Source organism: Xyrauchen texanus, chromosome 8, assembly GCF_025860055.1.
Source record: "Xyrauchen texanus isolate HMW12.3.18 chromosome 8, RBS_HiC_50CHRs, whole genome shotgun sequence".
NCBI lineage: Eukaryota > Metazoa > Chordata > Actinopteri > Cypriniformes > Catostomidae > Xyrauchen > Xyrauchen texanus.
The window spans coordinates 50,125,192-50,151,838 of NC_068283.1; the positions used below are offsets into that span (position 1 = coordinate 50,125,192).

Consider the following 26,647-nt stretch of genomic DNA (forward strand, 5'->3'; position numbering starts at 1 on the left):
TGAATGGAGCATGGATCCTCCCTGTGCCCTATTCACTCAGCTCTTCATCTGTTCACTCTGAAGGGAGCATGGATCCTCCCTGTGCCCTATTCACTCAGCTCTTCATCTGTTCACTCTGAAGGGAGCATGGATCCTCCCTATGCCCTATTCACTCAGCTCTTCATCTGTTCACTCTGAAGGGAGCATGGATCCTCCCTGTGCCCTATTCACTCAGCTCTTCATCTGTTCACTCTGAAGGGAGCATGGATCCTCCCTATGCCCTATTCTTTACTAAACTTTACTTTACACACAGCTGTACTGCACTAATGTCAGTCTTTTTTGTTTATCAACCTCTCTGAAAAAATAATGAAATATTCTGAAAAATGTGAATCACATATAAAACCTAAAAATAACCATTAGAGAGCATTCTGTATACGTTATTTTAAGGTTACCCCACACAACCACCCTGCAATGTTCTGGGAACATTAGTATATGTTTATAAGATAAAGAACCTAAAGAGAACGTTTTTAGAACGTTAGGAATTTATTTCCCAAAAAAGGACCAAACAGGAACCACGCGCTAACGTTAGGGGAACGTTCTGTGTTTGTTGGGGAGTTGGTCATATCATTTAAAGGGACAATGCAGTGTTTGTATAGCGCCATTAACAGAGCACATCGTTTCAAAACGGCTTTTAAACGACTATATTTTGGACTTTTCGCCAGGAAGTGAAAGACTGTACATTTCGAATATAAATACCTGCTAAATACCAAAACTAAAGAGATGAACGGAAAGGATTTTCATCGGATCTTTTATTTTAAATATCGGACTTTTATTTTGGATTTCCGGTCGTTCCCAGAAGCGGAAGTAGCACACGGAGCGTGTCACACGTGTTTAATAACATCGCGAAAATGGTGAAAAACGGGCAGTTTAAACAGAAATCAAAGTTTAAATCTTCAGCGAAACAGAGGAAATGTGTGCTGATGTTCGACGATAAAGACAGACAGTAAGTGAGGATGAACTATAACTGCATCTGTTTAAATATGAATCAACACATGATGATGATCTGAATAATGCAAACGCTCTCTCTATGTTTTAATACACCGTCATTTCTGTGTGTTTGTTTATGAACTAATATGGAGTTTCAAAACGTAAATGAACATTCACACTTCTTTATTTGAACAAAACCTGAAGAAAAGTACGCTGATTATATAATGAAATTCGAAAGTTTCTCTAGATACATAAAGACGAGAGATTTAAAGGCATATTGACGTCCTTCTGTGGGCTTGTTTACATTTGAGTTCACTAGTCTTTGCCCATCTGAACATTCCCTCGTTGGAAGTCTGGGATTTTTCCAGATTCCTATCAGATAGACCACACTAAGTCCTTGCTCATCATTTACATAAACATTTTAGAAGAATATTTCAGCTCTATGGGTTCAAGTGAATGGTGACCAGAACTCTGAAACTCCATAAAGCACATAAAGGCAGCATAAAAGTAATCCATGAGACTCCAGTGGTTTAATCCATGTCTTCAGAAGTGATATGATAGATGTGGGTGAGAAACGGGTCAATATTTAAGTCATTTGTTACTATAAATCTCCACTCACACTTTAACGTTTACATCTAAAAGTCACATGTGGTGCCTGTTTAGCTTCAATTTAACATTTGAAAGTCAAAGTGGAGCTTGATGGTTAAAAAGGATCTGTTTCTCACCCACATCTATCATATTCCTTCTGAAGACATGGATTAGACCACTGGAGTACTTTTATGCTGCCTTTGTGCTTTTTTAGAGCTTCAAAGTTCTGGCCACCATTCACTTGCATTGTATGGACCAACAGAGCTGAACTATTCTTCTACACATCTTCTTTTGTGTTCACATGTTTTTGAAATTACTTTTTATTCCAAATGAATTAGCATAACTCTAAATATATTATTTATAGTAATATATTAGTATGATTCTGAGTAAATATGAATGTTGACGTTCAGCTGGAGAAACGTTGTGTTTGTCTTAGAGAATTCCTGACGGGATTCCACAAGAGGAAAGTGGAGCGGCGTAAATTGGCACTGATTGAGATGAAGAACAGGCTGAAGGAGGAGCAGAAGAGAGTCCGCGAGGAGGTGAGGATGATGATGATGATGATGATAATGTGTGTGTGAAGCCGCTGCTGAATCTCTGATGTTCCCCCAGAGACACAAAGAATACACGAAGATGCTGAAGGAGCGACGGGAAGCTCTGGGTGAGTCTCCATAGTCAGGTTCAGATTGTCAGGTAAAATACTTTTGACATGTTACAAAAAAATTACATTATTTTACTTTACACAGACAGGGTTGGGAAGTGATTCTGTCACACCAGTGTGTATGATAAAACATTTAATAATAATGTATTACACTATGTGATACGCAGATTCCTTACTATACATAAACATATCTATTGTGTTTACGTTGTGTAGATGAGGCAGATGAACTGGAAGACGCGATCACCGCGACCAGCGAGTGCGTTCAGTACGATCACCCCAACCACACCGTTACCGTGACGACCATCAGTGACCTGGACCTATCAGGAGAGAGATTACTGGAGCCAGAAAGAGTGCAGGTGAAGAAACCGAATCCGTTCTGTTTGAATGCAGTTTATGAGCGGTCTGGATTGATCCGATGTTGTGTGTGTTTCTCCAGGATGCTGAAGACGGGGAGGAAGGTAAGGATGAAGAGAAAGTGACGGCTCTTCCAAAGAAATCCGGGAACCCCATCCTCTCTAAAAAGTACAGTCAGCTTCACTCATTTCTCACTGATCATTATTGTTTTTTGATTGAATGAATGCTGGAACCAATACTTGCTGAGAAAGGTCCTTAAAGATAAATGAGCATGTTAAATGGACAGCCCTTATGTTTCGGATCCGATCAGAACCGCTACCGACAACAGCTTCACGTTCTGTCCGCAGGATTCAGTCGCTTACGGCGTCGCTGCATCTTTACACTAAACGGACGAAAAAGAGCAAACAGAAGCACAATGGGAAACAGGAAATGAGGCGTCGAAATGGGCAGGGTGACAGGAAGTCATTCACTCAAGACAACAAGCTCCGCCTCGGCAGAACCACCAAGAAAGAGCGACGCAGACGGACAGGCAGGAAGAGGCGGGGTGAGGACTGAGCCCCGCCCACTGACTCCCATTTAACCCGTTTTATTGGGTCAGAATGACCCAAGACACCAGCACACGCTCGATGAACTGACCGTTAACTCCGTGTTTGTATTTACTTAAAGAGACATTAAAAAGAGATCTTTTCCATCTTGATGTGTTGCATTTAATGTCTTTTTATGTTTTCGGAGCCTGTTGATATCAGGACATGAGAGTATGAATGAGGGTCATCAATCGATTCCAATTTTTACAAATTACGGATTAATAACATAATTAAAATAATCACATGTATCAGTATTTGCTAAGAAAGGCCTACAAATAAAGGTAACTCAATATAATCCATAATAATTAAAATCATTATAAATATATGAACTATTATAATTCAGATGTATTGCAGTATTTTGACTCAAGTCAATTTTATTTGTATAGGGCCTTTCACAACACACATCGTTTCACAGCAACTTTACAGATGATAAAACTATAATGTTGATGAATCATCATTGTGTATTTAGATAATATATGATTGTTAATCGTGTTTAAAAATAAGTAATTAAATAATAATTGTATTAATAACCCAAGTGAGCAGCTGAAAGCGACTGAAGGAACACAAAACTCCATAAAATGTTGATTAATGGAGAAAAATAACCTTGGGAGAAACCAGACTCACTGTGGGGGCCAGTTCCCCTCTGACTAACCCCACCCTAACCCTAAACCAGACTCACTGTGGGGGCCAGTTCCCCTCCGACTAACCCCACCCTAACCCTAAACCAGACTCACTGTGGGGGCCAGTTCCCCTCTGACTAACCCCACCCTAACCCTAAACCAGACTCACTGTGGGGGCCAGTTCCCCTCTGACTAACCCCACCCTAACCCTAAACCAGACTCACTGTGGGGGTCAGTTCCCCTCTGTCTAACCCCACCCTAACCCTAAACCAGACTCACTGTGGGGGTCAGTTCCCCTCTGTCTAACCCCACCCTAACCCTAAACCAGACTCACTGTGGGGGTCAGTTCCCCTCTGGCTGACCCCACCCTAACCCTAAACCAGACTCACTGTGGGGGTCAGTTCCCCTCTGTCTAACCCCACCCTAACCCTAAACCAGACTCACTGTGGGGGTCAGTTCCCCTCTGGCTAAACCCACCCTAACCCTAAACCAGACTCACTGTGGGGGCCAGTTCCCCTCTGGCTAACCCCACCCTAACCCTAAACCAGACTCACTGTGGGGGCCAGTTCCCCTCTGACCAACCCCACCCTAACCCTAAACCAGACTCACTGTGGGGGCCAGTTCCCCTCTGATTAACCCCACCCTAACCCTAAACCAGACTCACTGTGGGGGCCAGTTCCCCTCTGACCAACCCCACCCTAAACCAGACTCACTGTGGGGGCCAGTTCCCCGCTGACCAACCCCACCCTAAACCAGACTCACTGTGGGGGCCAGTTCCCCTCTGACCAACCCCACCCAAACCCTAAACCAGACTCACTGTGGGGGCCAGTTCCCCTCTGACCAACCCCACCCTAACCCTAAACCAGACTCACTGTGGGGGCCAGTTCCCCTCTGACCAACCCCATCCTAAACCAGACTCACTGTGGGGGCCAGTTCCCCTCTGACCAACCCCACCCAAACCCTAAACCAGACTCACTGTGGGGGCCAGTTCCCTCTGACAAACCCCACCCTAACCCTAAACCAGACTCACTGTGGGGGCCAGTTCCCTCTGACTAACCCCACCCTAACCCTAAACCAGACTCACTGTGGGGGCCAGTTCCTCTGACTAACCCCACCCTAACCATAAACCAGACTCACTGTGGGGGCCAGTTCCCTCTGACTAACCCCACCCTAACCGTAAACCAGACTCACTGTGGGGTCAATTCCCCTCTGACTAACCCCACCCTAACCCTAAACCAGACTCACTGTGGGGGCCAGTTCCCCTCTGACCAACCACACCCTGACCCTAAACCAGACTCACTGTGGGGGCCAGTTCACCTCTGACTAACCCCACCCTAACCCTAAACCAGACTCACTGTGGGGGTCAGTTCCCCTCTGACTAACCCCACCCTAACCCTAAACCAGACTTACTGTGGGGGCCAGTTCCCGTCTGACCCACCCTAAACCAGACTCACTGTGGGGGCCAGTTCCCCTCTGACCAACCCCACCCTAACCCTAAACCAGACTCACTGTGGGGGCCAGTTCCCCTCTGACCAACCCCACCCTAAACCAGACTCACTGTGGGGGCCAGTTCCCCGCTGACCAACCCCACCCTAAACCAGACTCACTGTGGGGGCCAGTTCCCCTCTGACCAACCCCACCCAAACCCTAAACCAGACTCACTGTGGGGGCCAGTTCCCCTCTGACCAACCCCACCCTAACCCTAAACCAGACTCACTGTGGGGGCCAGTTCCCCTCTGACCAACCCCATCCTAAACCAGACTCACTGTGGGGGCCAGTTCCCCTCTGACCAACCCCACCCAAACCCTAAACCAGACTCACTGTGGGGGCCAGTTCCCCTCTGACAAACCCCACCCTAACCCTAAACCAGACTCACTGTGGGGGCCAGTTCCCCTCTGACTAACCCCACCCTAACCCTAAACCAGACTCACTGTGGGGGCCAGTTCCCCTCTGACTAACCCCACCCTAACCATAAACCAGACTCACTGTGGGGGCCAGTTCCCCTCTGACTAACCCCACCCTAACCGTAAACCAGACTCACTGTGGGGTCAATTCCCCTCTGACTAACCCCACCCTAACCCTAAACCAGACTCACTGTGGGGGCCAGTTCCCCTCTGACCAACCCCACCCTGACCCTAAACCAGACTCACTGTGGGGGCCAGTTCACCTCTGACTAACCCCACCCTAACCCTAAACCAGACTCACTGTGGGGGTCAGTTCCCCTCTGACTAACCCCACCCTAACCCTAAACCAGACTCACTGTGGGGGCCAGTTCCCGTCTGACCCACCCTAACCCTAAACCAGACTCACTGTGGGGGCCAGTTCCCCTCTGACCAACCCCACCCTAACCCTAAACCAGACTCACTGTGGGGGCCAGTTCCCCTCTGACCAACCCCACCCAAACCCTAAACCAGACTCACTGTGGGGGCCAGTTCCCCTCTGACCAACCCCACCCTAACCCTAAACCAGACTCACTGTGGGGGCCAGTTCCCCTCTGACTAACCCCACCCTAACCCTAAACCAGACTCACTGTGGGGGCCAGTTCCCCTCTGATTAACCCAACCCTAACCCTAAACCAGACTCACTGTGGGGGCCAGTTCCCCTCTGACTAACCCCACCCTAACCCTAAACCAGACTCACTGTGGGGGCCGGTTCCCCTCTGACTAACCCTAAACCAGACTCACTGTGGGGCCAGTTCCCCTCTGACTAACATCATGAATATAATGTAAATATTACTTATAGTTAAAGTCATGCTTTAAAATTATTAAACTAAGGGTTAAGGGTCAGTGTTTAAACATCGATTGTGTTTGAACTGTAAGATTAATGATTAATGTCTTTGAAGTCCATCTTGATTAATTGCAGAAGTTCACGTAGATGCAATTGTCCTTGTTAATTGGCTGATGAAGGCTTTTGTTGGTCATTGTTAGTCTATATATTCCATTTCAAGATTGTAGTCCATCAATAGACCGAGGTGATGCAGGCAGAGATCAGGGATGTAAAACACAGTTCAATCTGGCCGGTAATTTCGGTGAGGTTCGGTGTGGTCCATCCTAAATCCAAGGTTCAGGCAATGGCATATGAAGTATTCCATGTCTTATGGTTGGAGTTGGCATCAGTTCATCGTCTGAAGTCCATCATAATAGACTGAAGTGATGTTTGGCACCGGCTGCATTTAGTCATCATCATTCAGCGACATGTAGCAGTGGAGTCCATCATGAAGCAGGAATGGAGCTGGATCCAGCCGGTTCTGGTGACCTCAGGATAGGAGTCCCGAGGTTGAGACAGGGAAACAAATAAAAAGATGTAAGCATAGATGCCATTCAATTTATTGCAGTTATAAATCATGATCACTGTTTCTGGTTCCGGCAGACCCAAGTAAAGCAGCCTAATTGTGGGTTGGAGGATAAATTAGGTGTATGCCTGGCTAAATAGAGGAGTCTTTAGTCTAGTCTTAAACTGAGGGAGTGTGTCTGCATCTCGAACAGTGTTTGGGAGACTATTCCATAGTTTAGGAGCCAAATATGAAAAGGATCATCTTCCTTTTGTGGATTTTGATATTCTAGGTACTATTAACAGGCCAGAATTTTGCGATCTTAATGAACGTGTTGGAATATAGCGTGGTAGAAGATCACTTAAGTACTGCAGAGACCATTCAAAGCTTTGTATGTAGTTAACAGTATTTTAAAATCAATACGGAATTTAACAGGTAGCCAATGTAACGATGATAAAATGGGGCTAATATGATCATATTTCTTGGTTCTCGTCTGCACTCCGGCTGCTGCATTTTGAACCAATTGAAGTTTATTTGTTGATCTTGCCGGACATCCTCCCAGAGCTTTAGAGCAAGTAATTTGTAACTCTGATAAGTGCAATCTCTACTGTGATGAGGCCTAAATCCTGATTGAAATTCTTCATACATACTATTTCTCTGTAGAAATGAACATATTTGGGAGGACACGACCTTTTCTAGTATTTGTGACATAAACGAGAGATTTGAAATCGGTCTATAATTAGCAAGTTCTCCAGGATCAAATTATGGCTTCTTAATAAGTGGTTTGATAACTGACATTTTAAAGTTTCTTGGAACATGTCCTAAGGATAGCGAGGAGTTAATGATATTAAGAAGAGGTTTTGAGATTACAGGAGGTACCTCTTTTAAGAGCTTATTTGGTATAGGATCTAACAAACATGTTGTGGCTTTTGATGTTTCGATAAATTCAGAAGTCTGTTTGAAAACAATGTTTATTTTTATCTTGTTTGGTGATGCACAAATTAATTCACTCATTAATTCACTCATCACATTTTAATTAATAAAATTTGAAAATATTACTGTAAATTATTTGAAATTATATTATTTTAAAATGAAAATTACAAACTCAAAACAAAAATGCCCAGCATTACAATAATGAGATTTGAGATTTTTCTTTTGAATTATTGTACAATAAATGAGGTGTAAAAATCTTAATTTTTTCTTAAAAGGGCTTCAATGTATTTTTACCAAATACATTCTTTCTTTCTTTTGATTGTGGGGTAAATTATGTCTTGGACATGATTATGTGAGATTCTTGCATGTGTCTGATGTTTTTTAGTACAATCTTCAGACATTATGTGTGTTTAAAAGCGTGATATTGATGTGTGTGTAGTTAACCACCTTTAACAGCAGCAGTGTGTCTCATTTTAAAGCTGCTGATATTTAATCCACACAAAAGACACACACACACAACATCACTGTCAGCCAATAGGATGTGTGTGTGTGTGTGGAGTAAGGGACTGTGTGATTCATGCTGTATAAATACAATGACAGATACAGACTAAACTGTTTGTGAGTGGATCTTAATAAAGCAATTAAGGTAATATAGGACAGTGGATTGTGTGCGAGTATGTGTGTGTGTGTCTGCTCATTCTCATTAATAATGCATGAAGGCAGATCATGTTCTTCTTTTTTGGGCATCACAGTAACACAATACATTCACAGAGAGACTTTAACCAAAGTCTTTTTCAAGGCGAGTCAGTCCACTGGAGGCCATCTTTAAAAAACACTATAGGGAAGCTGTTTTGTAAAGATACACAAACAGCTTCTGTACACATGAATGAGGAAAGACAGAAATCTCCAAATCGTTGGTCATGATGAGCAGGAAAGTCTCAGTGTTAGTGTGCAGGACCGCTGGCCAAATTGATGCCCTACGCAGAGCTCAGGGATCGTCAGATGGGGGGTGGGGTTGTGCGGTGTTGTAAGGCACTGTGCGAAAGTTGCAAGGAGCTAGTCTGTGTTCTCCGACTGCTATGGTCCTGGAGGAACGTTGTCTCATTTCGCTGTGTACTATACTAACTGTATATGGTTGAAATGACAATAAAAAACCATTTGACACTTGACTTGCTACCGGGTCCTTGAATAACATATAATGTGCGTGTAAGGTTAACCTGTGCAGTTTATGGACTTAGTAAACACCAGTCATAAAATGCACTTTCACACCCTGAAGAGAGATCTCAGGGAAGTTTAATGTGTCTGTTTATGATGATCACTGATATTTCAGCTGCTGACTCTTCACTTAACTAAAGTGAAGAGTCACAAACTAGCCACAAACTAGACCAAATTACAGCGGTGAAACTCTAAACCAGTACAGTGTGTGTGTATGTGTGAGATACTTCATGTTGAGTGCCGTTTTAGTCAGATGGCCTGAAACATGATCACATCTTATTTCATGCAATTGCAGCAAAGCTGAACACTAACATTGGACATATCTGTTATTGCTGAAGACTGTGTGATTCATAAAATCAAACAAGCCCTCACATTGCTGGTGTATAAATCACTTTAGTAAAAGATGAATGCACAGCATCAGATGCACTCAACAAACTTGGGTTCTGATGCCTCAAAGTTCCATTAAACACCATGGGTTACACAGATCTGTAACATCACCTGTATTGTGCTGCCCTTTGATTGGCTGACTGTTCTGTGTTGGCCAGTCAGGATGACTCTGATGTGCTCTCAGTGGTGAGCAGCTACTGTGATGTCAGCAGAGGGGAGCGGGGCTTTGAGGACAGCTCCCTCTGGATTGTAAGTCCCGACTGTGACCTCTAGCTGTGTGAGGGAGACGACGATCAGAGCTCTGACAGGTAAGACTGGAACTGCATTCAATACATGTCAAGTAGTGTGAATATTGGATTGATATGTTTTGTTAAGATGACAATCAGATATAAGATTACATCATTTACATTGTATTATATACTACTTTTATATATTTAATAATAAATATATAAAAGTAATTTGGTCTAAGAGTGTTTTGTTTTGCACTCTGTCGGTTGTCGTTTTTTTTATTTCTGTTGTGATATCCTATCCTTCTCTCTCTCATTTCAGTCAATGTGACGATTCCATATGTAGCAGTTCTGCCAGTCCTGAGGAAGACTCCAACCTCCTTCATCAGCCTTCATCCTGACACAGAATGACCCGTTTGGATCTGCCACCACACCGGACAAGCCCCCGAGGCTGGACAGAGATATCCCATGGCCATGATAGTTTTGGGCAGTTCAGTTTTTCTCACGGTAAGGAGAACACCATATCCAGTTACCAATCGAGCAGTTCATGGTGTTGTTCAGATAGTTAGAGTGGTAGTTTGAGGTGTCAGGTAGTGTAGGGTTACAATGGGCTTTTCCAACACACCTGAGGGTTGTGTCACAGTGCATGAGCACAGTGTTTTATTTCACATATTAACATTAGATGGTGATCTTGTCTCTCTCTGTTCCTAGGTAGCGTTAAAGACAGGAGGGAACGGGAGAGTGGAAATTCCTCTCTGGGTAGAGCTGCAGGTAGCAGAGCATTCAGTGATAAAAGCCCTCCTGCTCCTTATCGGCATTCTGAGAGAGGGCACCCCCTACCCAGCAACAAAAGCCCAGAACCCAAAGCCAGCATTCCGTTTCGGAACCCAGATCTGGGTGTCCCTTCTGAAAGGAGAACCTCTGAGATTCATAATCCTGAGTTACCCCCTATGAACTATACACCAGAGCTGCTGGATCTCAATGTAGAAGTGGAAGCCCTTGCTGGTCCCAGGTCCCTGAGTCCCACCCCTTTCAAACAAGCTGAATCGCTGATCACCTCAAGCCGAAAAGGTGGACGAAATGTACACTCATCTCCTACCAGCCAGCCAGGAATGCTCAGCTCTTCTCAAAGAGGTTCCAGCCTGTCACGGTCCACTTCTCCTGGCCATAGTACTTCACCATTCAAAAGGGCAGAGTCCAGCTCCACTCTCAACATGGTTGGTTTTCGGCCTAGCAGTGTGTCATCTCCCACCCGTCAGCCAGGAATGCTCAGCTCTTCCCAAAGAGGTCCTAGCCTGGTACAGTCCTCCTCTCCCAGCCGTAGTGCTTCACCATTCAGACGGGCAGAGTCCAGTTCCTCCCTGAACATGGTTGGTTTTCGGTCTAGCGGTGTCTCGCAGGGACAGGCATCGAGCACTCCATCAAGGAACAGTTACTCTGGAGGCATGCAGAAAAACTTCAGATCACTTGCAAGCACCATGAGCACAGTCATTAGTGTCAATAAGTCACTGTCCCACATGGATCTGAGAGGCACTTTACGGAAATCTGAGACCAACAGCTCTATCGTTGGGTCTATAGAGAACCGCGGTAGCTCCTCAACTTCCAGGAATGGTTATGATAGCCCTGGTCAAAATGCTGTTTGGAAAACGGAAACAAAAAGCCCTCCATACGAGCGCAGTCATGACAGACAGAGTTCATCCCCCTCAAGGAGGTGCTATGACACAAGAAGCCAGACCCCAATGGGTAGTATTGAGACTAGTAGATCAGAGAGACAGATTCAAGAGGGTCGACGCAGTGCGACTCCAGTCAGGAAAGGCTATGGAACCCCAAGCCAATCAGAGAAAATATCCATTTCAAAGGGGTGGAGTCATGACAAAAAAAGTCCTTCACCATCCAGGAAAGGCTATGAAGCTCAAAGCCAACTGGGACTAAAGAAATCAGAAGCAAAGAGCTCCCTTCACAGCCACAACCAAGACAGCCGACACTCCTCCCCAAGAAGAGTTCTTTACCAAAACTCTGGACAATCATTGATCCGTAAAACCGAAACAAGGCAATCCTCCTCAAGCCATGGACTCAAGAGCCACAGTCCCTCCTCTTCAAGGTGGGGAAATGATGCTCCTAACCAATCTCTTCCACGCAAGTCAGAAAGTGGGCGAAACTCCTCTATGTCTACACTGAGGCATGACCCTGCATGCCACACCCCTCTGAGGAACACTATGAGTGACAGAACTGACTCCACCTCTTATGTAAGAAACACTATGAGCAACCAATCACATCAGGATTCAAATCCTTCATCGGGTCACTGGAGAGGCTCCTCACACTCTCTCCTCAACCAATCAGACTCACGTAACTCCTCCCCCTCACACCACAGCAGTGAGAAGAAACAATTCAGCTCTTCTCAGAAATCCACTCATGTTGTCCGGGAAACTTCACAAAACGAAAGCAGGAGGAGTAGTGTAAGGCTGGGGCAAGAGGTTCAAAATACTACCCCTAAAAACCACCGATCACTGACGAGAAGCCCCTCCCCTCCATTGCAAAGACACACCTCCTCTCAAAGCTCCATGGATTCTGAGTCAAGTCATCTCTCAGCTGGGTCTTCAGGTCTGAACCGGGAGGAATACACCATGATGGCAGATCTTCCGAAGGTCAAAACAGTCTTCCAAAGGGAGGATCAGAGTCACCTGGGAAGAATCGAGAGCCGACAGAGACGAGAACCTCTTTACAAACCAGCCAGGTAGAAAAAAAATCTGATCACTGCTAGTTCAAGGGTTAGCATATCATCTCAAAATCAAAGTCTAAAAATAGAATAACTAGATTTTTACAGATAAAAATGCGCAGAAAAAATTCTGGGCTTTCAGAGAGGACAATCAAGTATTTTACACCATCATTAATTCAGCAGTTATATCTTCAGAGCAGATGGGGATTACATGAACATTAACTGAAACTGTGTGTGTGCGTGTTTCCAGTCACTCTCAGACCAAAGCTCCTCACTCAGACTGGGACGAAGCAGAGGATGAAAGAGACAGTGGTACACTCTCAAGAGCTCACTCCTCCAGCTCCCTTCATACACAGGTTAATAAACAATTAAACAGTTATAGTTAGTCACCATGAACAGGTTACATGTCTGCCAGCTCAGTACTGACCAGCTTTTCCTGAAAGGCATCAAAAACCATTAAGCTTCTAACCTCCACCCAAACTGTTGAGACCATCAACTTTCAAGAATCAGCTGAAGACACATCTCTTCCACAAGCACTTACCTAGAGCACAACCATCAACAAAGGCATTTCTCATTTTAAAACTCTGTTCTCTTTTCTCTTCTTTTCTGCATATATCTACCTTTTCTCTAACTTCTGTACTACTCAAGCTCACTCCTGAAATTGGCAGTGCGATACTGCACATATTGTTGCTTTTGTATGATAAATTGCTTGTGATATTCCTCATTTGTAAGTCGCTTTTAAATAAAAGCGTCCGCTAAATTATTAAATGTATATATTAATGAATTATTTTTACAGTTGAATCGTCAGGACCCCCCCACCCCAAACACAAACAAACACACGTCTGTACGGGTAACTGGGATTGAGAGCTTATTAACCTGTCTAAACACTGCTGATGTACTGTTTTTCATTGGATAACTAGACTATCTACATTATTATTTGTCAAGACAAACTCTGATGTTGGCTTAACAAAGCCTTGTCAAAAAAGTTTAAACTAGTTTTAAATGTAGAAGTTTGATGGTTATACAAACATTACAGTAAGACAAATTGCTAGATCAACAGTCAGACAGACTGTCACATTAGCCATTTTTCCACTGTTGGGCTGAATGGTTCTGAACAGGGTATGGAACAGTTACAGTAACATTTTCACTAAAGCACGGTTCAGCACGGCAAGAATATAAAGCGTTCTCGGCACTGTTAGCTAACTGTACTCAACTACATGGTGACTCGTTTATTGTGTCTTCATGATTTTATGATCATAGTTTAACTAGTATTGTAGTCTACACTTATTTTTCTACACGCATTTTTCATCAGGGAATTAGATTACTAGCTAATTTAAACTCTAAATATATCAATATATTCTCATATATTATTTTGTCAATAAATATCATTTTTAGCTAGTCTAGGAACTTTCTGCATGTTTGTGTCTGGTGGCAAACACAAGCTCTCACAAATGATAGTAAACCTCTCGTCTTTTTCTCATTTCATTTTTGCGACATGGTCTCTGTCTTTGCTGTTTGTTATCAAAGTAAAACCAGGGAAAAATAGTCTTAAAAACTGGAATATGTAATCATCCCACTCTCACTACCATGTTTACCTCTCACACCACCGCACCACAGTGGAAAAAGAAACTTTAACCATGCCATCTGGCCTGGATCGGCACAGAACTATACGGTTTTGGAATGAGAACTGTTCAGCCCAGTGGTGGAAAAGAAGCTATAGATAGTCAGATTAACCATCAGAAAGCTAAACAGACAACAACTTAAAGCAGATCAAGGGCCTTTTGAGGGTTTGTTTACGTTTTCATTTTTTGCCAGTTGGAGTTTAATTTTACGAACATTCCGTTGGTCAATTTGTACATTCTGCCAATGTACGTCTATGGGATTTTTCCTTATATTTGATCATCCGCTGTGCAAAAACCATAATTCAGACCAGTTAGAAAAGACCTTGCACACTATTCCAGAACACTTTGAAAGTCTGTACCAAGTTTGGTGGATGTAGCTTGAAAGTTGTAGGAAAAGTTAAGTTTTAGAAATGTTGGTCCTGGTGCCTGGGTAGCTCAGCGAGTATTGATACTGTCTACCACCCCTGGAGTTGAGAGTTCGAATCCAGTGTGTGCTGACCTCAGCCAGGTCTCCTAAGCAACCTAATTGGCCCGGTTGCTAGGGACAGTAGAGTCACATGGGGTAACCTCCTCGTGGTGATGATTAGTGGTTCTCGCTCTCAATGGGGCATGTGGTGAGTTGTGTGTGGATCGTGGAGAGTAGCATGAGTCTCCACATGCTGTGAGTCTCCGCGGTGTCATGCACAACGAGTCCCGTGATAAGATGCGCCGATTGACGGTCTCAGAAGCGGAGGCGACTGAGACTCATCCTCCACCACCCGGACTAACCGCACCACCACAAGGACCTACGAAGTAATTGGAATTGGCCTTTCCAAAATTGGGTGAAAAAGGGATAAAAAAAAATAAAATAATATATGTTGGTCCTGGTTTTGGGATTTAGAAAAAAAACCCTAAACCAAGTTTGTAGAAGCCAACATAATTATTGATGTTTGACATGACAGAGAGCGAGCACTCCAACCACAGAGAAGATGCACATCTGCTGGAACTTATCCAGAACATCAGGACAGAACCAGGTACAGTAATACGACCCAAGTCCTGTCTGTCTGTCAATGTTTGACAATGAACACTGCTCAATGTGTCTGTTTGTTCTGCAGAAAGCTCATAGACCATCAGTGTATTTCTCCTGCAGTGTGGAACAGACTGATGAAGAATCCATCCAACAGGCATGAACAAGCTAAACACTCACACAACATCTTTATCTTACTTTTATTAAGTTGAATTAGATTTATCTTTTGTTACATGTTCTTATTTTTTGATACAAATATTTGGCACTCACTTGATATGAAGACACCAGTCATATCAGTAACCATATAAAAGCTGTTTTATTCTAAATGGAGAGGGTCCTCTCCTGGAAGCGGCCATGTTTGGATGAAATGACCAGCCGAAAACTACTCACTTATCTCAGTAACAGCCATGAAATTAGACTCTTTCTAAAAGGTGATTGGCTCTTTTACTTGTAACCGTCGACATGTCTGGATATTTAAATTGCGGCCCCTTTAAATATAGTTCACAAAACATTCTTTACAAATGTTGCCGCCTATTTCAACTACGTCAGAGCGTCCACGAGCGTTGAACCGTACGTTGTTCACACCAGAAGCGGCGAGAGCGTCAAAACTCGCTCTGGCTGCCCTGCCTTCAACGCTCGAGGACGCTCGTGCAGGGCAGCCAGAGCGAATTTTGACGCTCTCGCCGCTTCTGGTGTGAACGCACGGTAAGGCGGGACTTCCGTTCTACATCCGTTGACCGTGCCAATGACAGTTTAGCGTTTTAATTTCTCCCATTCATTCAAATAGAAGTGGCCCGTTTCTACCAAATAAATAGTTCCCTAGTGTAAGTCCAAGATGACAAATTCAAAAATACTGAGTGTACATTTTAAATAATTATCCCTCCCCCTCATGATTTCAGTAACGTGTTTAGAAAGCGAGTTTACTTCTATCAAATGTTTTACTATGAGCTGATTTGATTGGTTGCTGTATTGGTACTGGATGGCTCTGGTTCGTTCTTGTGGTGCTGAATATGTTTCTGATTGGCTGCTGTGGTGTTGCTGTATGGCTCTGGTTGGTTGCTTTGTTGCTGAATATGTTTCTGATTGGCTGCTGTGGTGCTGCTGCATGGCTCTGGTTGGTTGCTTTTTTGCTGAATAGGTCTCTGATTGGTTGCTGTAGTGCTACAGGATGGCTCTGGTTGGTTGCTGTGGTGCTGAATAGGTTTCTGATTGGTTGCTGTGGTGCTGATGGGCGGTTCTGATTGGCACCTCGCTTCCGCTTAACTCTGATCGGGATCCGCCCCGGTAACACCGACAACAGCGCGAGCTCCGTCAATCTTTATCTCTGATTGATAGTTTAAATATTAATATTATAATTAAACGTGATGATCTTAGTTTAAAATCTTATCTTTTAAAGATACTCCGAAGTGTTAAACATTATCAAATGGAGTTTATTTGATCTGTGTTTGGCTGGACTCGAACATCATGACGGTGAGTTTCACTTTAATTCACTGTAATACGCGTCGCGTGGCTCTTAGTGTAAACACGATGTGTACACAAAGTGAATTGATTCAGCGCAAAGTGTTCATTTCAGCGAGAGTTTCTTTGTTGTGTTTGTGTGTTTCTGCGCGCGTGACACACCCCGTACTGGGGCGCATGCGCGTTATTGAGACTGATGGTGATACGTGTTTATGAAGATATCATTATAATTGTGTTATTATCAGACTGCAGTATGTCCCTGTTGTGTGTTTATCTTGTTATGTGTGAAAGTGCTGACACACTCTCTGGTGTTTCCTGTGTTTTTCACATCTAGCTCTTCCTGTCATGTTTAACATGTGAAACAAGCAGAACAGATTTCTGTGTTAAACACACATAAATAATGTTGACATTCACATACAAGGGTCATTGACACATAAGTTTGTCCCAGGTTGTGCTATAAATGAGAAATCTTTTAGAAATCTAGTTAAAAATATGCATTTAGTTCTTAGAAATGTAATAATTGAGTCATGTTGCTTTTTACAATAAAATAAAAATGCAAACATTATTGGCTATAAACATTGCAAGTGGTATAATCAAGTAAAACGGATTAGAATTAGGGATGGGCATTTGAGTAATTTTATAGTCGAGTACTCTAACCCACTCAAAACTATTACCCGATTATTTGTAAATTAAATTGCATGTCAAAAATAACACGTATGACCTGTACGTGATTCTTATATTTTGTTTTATTCACAAACGTTACCAAGAATGGTTTCAAACTAAGATAACTTAAACAAACTATGCTTAAAATATATATATTTGAAAATACCAGTAAGTAACAGTAACAGACAGTAGTGTTGTTACAGTGCCAAAACTTCAGTCGTCAGTACCGATACCAGTGAAATTTCACGGTTCTCGATACTAGTTTTGATACCACAGCAAAAATATTACCCAAAAATATGCTAATATTATAATGTGCTATTGAACACACCAGTTTAGTTATTTTTAATTATATAATAATTATTTTAATATTTTCCAGAACTTTACAGAACATTTCTTCAAGTTTAATTTCAGCATCAAAATGGTGTCTAATAAATACATTTTTAAAAGATTTAATAATAGAAAATATAACTTTTCAACATGTCATTACATTTATTATTATCAGCATTACAGTGAATATTGCATTTTACTACACCGTTCACAATCACCGTCACAATATCTTCAATTTCAGGCATTTCGATTTTATTTTTGAATCGTGCTTTTATTATGACGTGTGTTTTTTGACTGAAGCTTCACTTTTCCAGATAAGCAGTTCGTGTCGTGGTCCAGTGTGATCATTAAAGTCCCATCTGAAATCTCTTTACACTGATCTTTGAGTCTGACGAATGAAATGTAGGACATCGTTTTGTATTTTAGATTACTGGTGTTTGTGTATGTGGTCATTTTTAAATGTTATGTTTCAGATGTATTAATGTGAAGTACTTTGGTCAACTCTGTTGTTTTAAATATGATATAAATAAAGTTGAGTTGAGATTAAAGTGCAAATGCTATGATTATATAAATATATAGTCTACATGTAATACGCACTTTACAGTAGTTTAGTGCTCTGCTCTGTCATCTCGTACAGCATGAATGATTGTCAATGTGGGTGGAGTTTCTAGGGTATAGATCATGCGTTCAAAATGAGCATTTTAAAGCAGTCGTGTGCCAGTCATGCTGCACGCTGAGAACAGATTGAGACGGTGTTTGGTACTACCGGTACTGCAGAAACACTGAACCGTTACATCTTTTTTAATTTTAGTATCGTCATTGTACCGAAGTACCAGTATTTTTTACAACACAAACTGACAGGATGAGTGTATTGCATACTCTAAATGCTCATAGACCACATAAAGGCAATCATATATTTATAATATCACATGTTATTATTCAGAAAATCCAGTGGTGAAAGTTGGCTTTTTGTAAAATGCGCTGTGCTTTCAGAGATTTTTTGCTCATACACACATATTGGTCTGATCAGCTTCCGAGTTTGCATCGCATTTTGGTTCACCAATAAAAGCAGATCCTCGTCAGTTGGTTTGTATGATTCCAACAAGAGCCGAATATAGAGTAGAATTCAATAAGAATCAAAATATTACAAGTAATGCCTTGTTATATAAATTATACTTTAGCAGCACCATCATAGGAGAAACCTGCCGGTTGTTCCTGGCAGGGTACTCGGCCTTACAGGCTCCATGTGGGGTTAGGGAATCTGCAGCCTGCCAGGAACAAACGGAGGTACCTTTGTACAATGGGCTAAAAGCACAGACTCGATTACACATCTTCTTCTCTTATCCAACACCTTGACAAGACCTGTAACAACAGCGCCCCCAGTGGATTCCATTGTAACTGCGAGATTTGTGAGAGATTCAGAGGAGCGCTGCCCATGGCAGGCAAAACAAAGGAAAATTAACATGCAATATTCGAGTGGTTTTTAATACCCAAGTAGCTGGTGCAGAACGAGTACTCTTACTCGAGAACATACCTAATTAAAAGGTGAGGGTGGGGGGCGCTTCAATAGACAGTTCACATGGTACTGATCCTACTCCAGACTCAAGCTTCATAATAACGGTGAAATAGCACATTGTGTTTTATTCAGTACAGTTGCATGTAGAGTAACACACAGATAGCAGTGGTATCCGGCTGAACTCAGGGGTGAAGCGGCTCAGACTATGAGCTCAGGTCAGGGGCTGTTCAATCAGATGAAACACAACAGACCAGAACCAAGCGTGAGGATCTCGAGACACACAATTACAAGTTGAACATCTTTCCTGACAAAGCATTTAAACAACTCATAATCTGAGAAACGTTTATAAGAGAGTAAGATGCAACGGCCAAAGACCTCCACCAACTGTAAGGGGCTGTTCAAACTGGCTGTTTTTGTTTATTCAGTGTCTCGTGCAGGAGCGCCGTTTTGTTCCAACTGTGGTCATATAGAGACACCATCCCATCATTGTCCCGCTCTTCGTTCCTGTGCTCAGTGAATATCCTGAATCACTAATGTGTATGTGAATGCCAACTTTAAACTGATGGACTTGTGTTCTCTGTCTGTAGCCTGATCTGCTGAACTTTAAGAAGGGATGGATGTCTAAACTGGATGAGAGTGGAGAGGTGAGAGCACGTCTGTGTGTATAATCCTGTCAGTGTGTGATGATGGTCATGTGTGTTCATTACTGTCGATGTGTGTGTTCAGTGGAGGAAACACTGGTTTGTGTTGACTGATGCTGGACTGAAGTACTACAGAGATTCAGCAGCAGAGGAGGTAAGACACGATTAAACACACGTTACACACAGTAAACATAGATGCATCTCCACTTACATATTCCAGCTCATATTTCACCCCAAAAATAACAAATCCTGTCAAGTCAACCATGTGTTCTTGTTCGAACAGCGAGATGATGTGGACGGAGAGATCGATCTGAAGTCATGTGTGAAAGTGTGTGAGTTTGACGTGGAGAAGAACTACGGCTTCCAGATACAGGTCAGTACTCACTTCCTGTGTGTTCATGTCTGTACTTGCTGCATTCCTCCTGCTGATGGGACACGATCATGAGATTCAGATAGCTGATTAAAAGCTCCTCCATTTGTCCTGTAGACGAGAGATGCCATGTTCACTCTGTCTGCCATGACGGCAGGAATCAGGAGGAACTGGATTGAAGTTTTGAGGAAAAGCGTTCGACCGAACAGCTCTCCAGACCTTACACAGTCAGTCCTACACACACAGACACTGTTACACACACTTCACTCACGCACACTCAGATTGTGAATGTGTATTTTTTGTCTGCAGGTTACCAGACTGCAGCGGTGATAAAGAAAATATTCACCATCGACTACACAGACAATCAGACGCCGCCTCCACCGCAAACATCCCTCAGAGAAAATTTGACTATGTTGAGCTGTCACCTGTAGCCACGCCTTCCACTCCTGCCTCGGCCAGTCAGAGAGAGTCAGGGGAGGGGCAGGTGAAGGAACACAGCCAGTGGCAGGAGGAGAGGGTGCGTGACGACACTCACAGCCAATGGGAGGCGGTGCTGTCACGCAAGGGGGCGGGTCAGCTGTCGGAACAGAGACGAATAGAGGAGGAGATTGAGAGGAAATGGGCGGAGTTTGAGCGGCTGCCACTCAAAGGGATGAGGTCACTTCCACCGATGGGGGCACGGTCTGGCCCGTTAGCCAATCAGGCTCTGGAGAGGGAGGTAGTGCGTGAATCAAATCTATCTGCTCTCATGAGAGAAACTCACTCTGAGTTTTTGAGAACTGAATAGAACACCTTATAAATGACGCTGTAAGCTTCATAAAGAGCTTCTGTACAGTCATTTAGCGTGTTTCTGCCTGTGATTGTGTAACACTAACAGCCTGTGTGTATATGTACAGTGAGGAAAATAAGTATTTGAACACCCTGCTATTTTGCAAGTTCTCCCACTTAGAAATCATGGAGGGGTCTGAAATTGTCATCGTAGGTGCATGTCCACTGTGAGAGACATAATCTAAAAAAAAAATCCAGAAATCACAATGTATGATTTTTTAACTATTTATTTGTATGATACAGCTGCAAATAAGTATTTGAACACCTGAGAAAATCAATGTTAATATTTGGTACAGTAGCCTTTGTTTGCAATTAAACGTTTCCTGTAGTTTTTCACCAGGTTTGCACACACTGCAGGAGGGATTTTGGCCCGCTCCTCCACACAGATCTTCTCTAGATCAGTCAGGTTTCTGGGCTGTCGCTGAGAAACACGGAGTTTGAGCTCCCTCCAAAGATTCTCTATTGGGTTTAGGTCTGGAGACTGGCTAGGCCACGCCAGAACCTTGATATGCTTCTTACAGAGCCACTCCTTGGTTATCCTGGCTGTGTGCTTCGGGTCATTGTCATGTTGGAAGACCCAGCCTCGACCCATCTTCAATGCTCTAACTGAGGGAAGGAGGTTGTTCCCCAAAATCTCGCAATACATGGCCCCGGTCATCCTCTCCTTAATACAGTGCAGTCAGCCCTGTCCCATGTGCAGAAAAACACCCCCAAAGCATGATGCTACCACCCCCATGCTTCACAGTAGGGATGGTGTTCTTGGGATGGTACTCATCATTCTTCTTCCTCCAAACACGGTTAGTGGAATTATGACCAAAAGGTCTCATCTGACCACATGACTTTCTCCCATGACTCCTCTGGATCATCCAAATGGTCATTGGCAAACTTAAGACGGGCCTTGACATGTGCTGGTTTAAGCAGGGGAACCTTCCGTGCCATGCATGATTTCAAACCGTGACGTCTTAGTGTATTACCAACAGTAACCTTGGAAACGGTGGTCCCAGCTCTTTTCAGGTCATTGACCAGCTCCTCCCGTGTAGTTCTGGGCTGATTTCTCACCTTTCTTAGGATCATTGAGACCCCACGAGGTGAGATCTTGCATGGAGCCCCAGTCCGAGGGAGATTGACAGTCATGTTTAGCTTCTTCCATTTTCTAATGATTGCTCCAACAGTGGAACTTTTTTCACCAAGCTGCTTGGCAATTTCCCGTAGCCCTTTCCAGCCTTGTGGAGGTGTACAATTTTGTCTCTAGTGTCTTTGGACAGCTCTTTGGTCTTGGCCATGTTAGTAGTTGGATTCTTACTGATTGTATGGGGTGGACAGGTGTCTTTATGCAGCTAACGACCTCAAACAGGTGCATCTAATTTAGGATAATAAATGGAGTGGAGGTGGACATTTTAAAGGCAGACTAACAGGTCTTTGAGGGTCAGAATTCTAGCTGATAGACAGGTGTTCAAATACTTATTTGCAGCTGTATCATACAAATAAATAGTTAAAAAATCATACATTGTGATTTCTGGATTTTTTTTTTTAGATTATGTCTCTCACAGTGGACATGCACCTACGATGACAATTTCAGACCCCTCCATGATTTCTAAGTGGGAGAACTTGCAAAATAGCAGGGTGTTCAAATACTTATTTTCCTCACTGTATGTGTGTGTCACACATTACCTGCAAAAGGCTTTACCTCTGTCCATCTGCGTTTCCTCACCTGTAGGTGGCGTCTCTGAGGCAGCAGCTGGTGGAGTTGCGGGCTGCGCAGGGGGGGAGGGAGGGGTCATGTCGTGGGGCGGAGTCTCGCTGCAGTGAGAGTCTGCAGCAGATGGAGCGCATGCACAGAGAGACGCTGCAGGAGCTGCATAAACAACATGCTCAACAGATCAGCGCACTGGAGAGAGAAAGAGATGCACTGCTGCGCGAGGAGACGGAGGCCACCGCACGCGGTAACACAGATGAAAATCATCCTTTCACATCTACATGCGCACAGATATCGTGATGTTGTGTGTAACTCAGTGTGTTTGTGATGTCAGTGATGGAGGCGTTACAGAAAGCATACAAAGAAGAACTGGAGAAAACCACACGACTCGCAGAGAGACACGGAGTAGATACACACACACTCGACAAACAACAACAGTGAGTACACACACGCTCGGCAAACAACAACAGTGAGTACACACATGCTCGGCAAACAACAACAGTGAGTACACACACACACTCGACAAACAGCAACAGTGAGTACACACACACTCGACAAACAGCAACAGTGAGTACACACACACTCGACAAACAGCAACAGTGAGTACACACACACACTCGACAAACAACAACAGTGAGTACACACGCTCGGCAAACAACAACAGTGAGTACACACACGCTCGGCAAACAACAACAGTGAGTACACACACACACTCGACAAACAGCAACAGTGAGTACACACACACTCGACAAACAGCAACAGTGAGTACACACACACACTCGACAAACAACAACAGTGAGTACACACACACACACTCGACAAACAACTACAGTGAGAACACACACACTCGACAAACAACAACAGCGAGTACACACACACACACTCGACAAACAACAACAGTGAGTACACACACACACTCGACAAACAACAACAACAGTGAGTACACACACACACACACTCGACAAACAACAACAGTGAGTACACACACACACACTCGACAAACAACAACAGTGAGTACAAACACACACATACTCGACAAACAACAACAGTGAGTACACACACACACACACACACACACACTTGACAAACAACAACAGTGAGTACACACACACACACACACGACAAACAACAACAGTGAGTACACACACACACACACACACGACAAACAACAACAGTGGGTACACACACACACTCGACAAACAACGACAGTGAGTACAGTCACACACGCACTCGACAAACGACGACAGTGAGTACAGTCACACACGCACTCGACAAACGACGACAGTGAGTACAGTCACACGCACTCGACAAACGACGACAGTGAGTACAGTCACACGCACTTGACAAACGACGACAGTGTGTACAGTCACACGCACTTGTAAACGACGACAGTGAGTACAGTCACACGCACTCGACAAACGACAACAGTGAGTACAGTCACACACACGCACTCGACAAACGACAACAGTGAGTACAGTCACACGCACTCGACAAACGACAACAGTGAGTACAGTCACACACACACGCACTCGACAAACGACAACAGTGAGTACAGTCACACGCACTCGACAAACGACAACAGTGAGTACAGTCACACACACGCACTCGACAAACGACAACAGTGAGTACAGTCACACGCACTCGACAAACGACAACAGTGTGTACAGTCACACGCACTCGACAAACGACAACAGTGTGTACAGTCACACACGCACTCGACAAACGACAACAGTGAGTACAGTCACGCACTCGACAAACGACAACAGTGTGTACAGTCACACATGCACTCGACAAACGACAACAGTGAGTACAGTCTCACACACGCACTCGACAAACGACAACAGTGAGTACAGTCACGCACTCGACAAACAACAACAGTGAGTAAAGTCTCACACACACGCACTCGACAAACAACAGTGAGTACAGTCTCACACGCACTCGACAAACAACAACAGTGAGTACAGTCACACACACGCACTCGACAAACAACAACAGTGAGTACAGTCACACACACGCACTCGACAAACAACAACAGTGAGTACAGTCACACACACACGCACTCGACAAACAACAACAGTGAGTACAGTCACACGCACACGCACTCGACAAACAACAACTGTGTGTACACTCAACAAACAACAACAGTGAGTACAGACTTGCACACGCACTCGACAAACAACAACAGTGAGTACAGTCACACACACGCACTCGACAAACGACAACACTGAGTACAGTCACGCACTCGACAAACGACAACAGTGAGTACAGTCACACACGCACTCGACAAACGACAACAGTGAGTACAGTCACACACACGCACTCGACAAACGACAACAGTGAGTACAGTCACACGCACTCGACAAACGACAACAGTGTGTACACTCGACAAACAACAACAGTGAGTACAGTCACACACACACACACTCGACAAACAACAACAGTGAGTACAGTCACACACACACACTTGACAAACGACAACAGTGAGTACAGTCACACGCACTCGACAAACGACAACAGTGTGTACACTCGACAAACGACAACAGTGAGTACAGTCACACACACGCACTCGACAAACGACAACAGTGAGTACAGTCACACGCACTCGACAAACGACAACAGTGTGTACACTCGACAAACAACAACAGTGAGTACAGTCACACACACACGCACTCGACAAACGACAACAGTGAGTACAGTCACGCACTCGACAAACGACAACAGTGAGTACAGTCACACACGCACTCGACAAACGACAACAGTGAGTACAGTCACACACACGCACTCGACAAACGACAGCAGTGAGTACAGTCACACGCACTCGACAAACAACAACAGTGTGTACACTCGACAAACAACAACAGTGAGTACAGACTCGCACACGCACTCGACAAACAACAACAGTGAGTACAGTCACACACACGCACTCGACAAACAACAGTAGTGAATACACACACACACGACAAACGACAATAGTGAATACACACACACACTCGACAAACAACAACAGTGACTACAGTCACACACACGCACTTGATAAACAACAACAGTGAGTACAGTCACACACACTCGACAAACAACAATAGTGAATACACACACACTCGACAAACAACAACAGTGAGTACAGTCACACACGCACTCGATAAACAACAACAGTGAGTACAGTCACACACACTCAACAAACAACTACAGTGAGTACACTCGCACTGGACAAATAATAATAGTGTTTACACACACACACACACACTAGCCAAACAACAACAGTGTGTAAACACACTCACTTGCTTAGACAGAGTTTGCAGGATTACAGTGTAATTAGTAACTTTAATTACTTTTTAAAAAGTAGTGTAATGCATAGTGTATATTTGATCTATTGTAAACATGAGTTCATATGTACGTCTGAGCCTCTGTGACAGCTGATCACTCTGCCTGTAATTAGTTGTTTTGATTAACTTGTGCAACACTTGTGTGTTTGTGTAGGGCAGAGATGTCGTCTCTGAGGAGAGAGTTGGACTGTTTGTCTGAGCGATACTCTCATAAGTGTCTGGAACTGAATCGGGCTCAACAACACAACACCGACACAGAGAGACAGATGAGAGAGAGAGACACACAGATAGAGCAGCTCAAGAGAGATAACCAGGTGAGACAGACACGTGATACACTGAGCACACATGAACATCTGCAGCATTTCATCATCTGTTTGTCTTTCTGTAGGATTTACAGGCTCGTCTCTCAGAGGAGATCAAGGTCATTCAGTCTGTGGTCACAGGTCAGGGGTCAGATGCAGTGAGTGATGGCAGTGACCGGTCATGGTGTGAGACGCAGGTGATGATCCTACTCAAACCTTGTGATTGTCTTCATTCACCCCTGTGAATCTGTGGGCTAATCAGATCATATTCAAAATATAGAATAATATAGAAAAACCTTTGTCCACCAAATCAGGTGTCAGGTGGTGTAACCAACGTGCAGGTACCCCCATAAAACACCTTCTTGACTGTGTC

General features: G+C 43.8%; 2 protein-coding genes across 3 annotated transcripts in view; both read left to right on the plus strand.

Annotated features, from left to right (window-relative positions):
- The first annotated feature begins 814 nt into the window (after positions 1–814).
- nol12 (nucleolar protein 12) lies at positions 815–4,739 on the plus strand. Its single transcript, XM_052131959.1, has 6 exons — positions 815–982; positions 1,991–2,096; positions 2,167–2,215; positions 2,429–2,571; positions 2,652–2,737; positions 2,917–4,739. Exons 1-6 carry the CDS (start codon positions 888–890, stop codon positions 3,122–3,124), a joined length of 687 nt encoding a protein of 228 aa, XP_051987919.1. The 5' UTR covers positions 815–887; the 3' UTR covers positions 3,125–4,739.
- Positions 4,740–9,681: 4,942 nt separating this feature from the next.
- Positions 9,682–26,647, plus strand: part of LOC127647572 (myosin phosphatase Rho-interacting protein-like) — a 23,620-nt gene continuing 6,654 nt past the window's right edge. Inside the window, exons 1-15 of one of the 2 annotated variants that reach the window (XM_052131896.1) lie at positions 9,682–9,887; positions 10,129–10,313; positions 10,518–12,540; positions 12,773–12,878; positions 15,086–15,157; positions 15,239–15,307; positions 19,702–19,758; positions 19,841–19,909; positions 20,039–20,128; positions 20,243–20,352; positions 20,435–20,846; positions 22,671–22,896; positions 22,984–23,086; positions 26,127–26,286; positions 26,361–26,471. In XM_052131896.1, the coding sequence (XP_051987856.1) occupies positions 10,214–10,313; positions 10,518–12,540; positions 12,773–12,878; positions 15,086–15,157; positions 15,239–15,307; positions 19,702–19,758; positions 19,841–19,909; positions 20,039–20,128; positions 20,243–20,352; positions 20,435–20,846; positions 22,671–22,896; positions 22,984–23,086; positions 26,127–26,286; positions 26,361–26,471 (3,708 nt within the window). In that variant the 5' untranslated portion in view covers positions 9,682–9,887; positions 10,129–10,213. The remainder of the gene's footprint in view (positions 9,888–10,128; positions 10,314–10,517; positions 12,541–12,772; positions 12,879–15,085; positions 15,158–15,238; positions 15,308–19,701; positions 19,759–19,840; positions 19,910–20,038; positions 20,129–20,242; positions 20,353–20,434; positions 20,847–22,670; positions 22,897–22,983; positions 23,087–26,126; positions 26,287–26,360; positions 26,472–26,647) is intronic. The other variant, XM_052131897.1, reaches the window with a different exon arrangement.

Coding starts and splice junctions, on each gene's coding strand:
- nol12 (XM_052131959.1), top strand. CDS start 888: ATGGTGAAAAACGGGCAGTTTAAACAGAAATCAAAGTTTAAATCTTCA. Junction 2,097..2,166: donor AGAAGAGAGTCCGCGAGGAG/GTGAGGATGATG, acceptor ATGTTCCCCCAG/AGACACAAAGAATACACGAA. Junction 2,572..2,651: donor TGGAGCCAGAAAGAGTGCAG/GTGAAGAAACCG, acceptor GTGTTTCTCCAG/GATGCTGAAGACGGGGAGGA.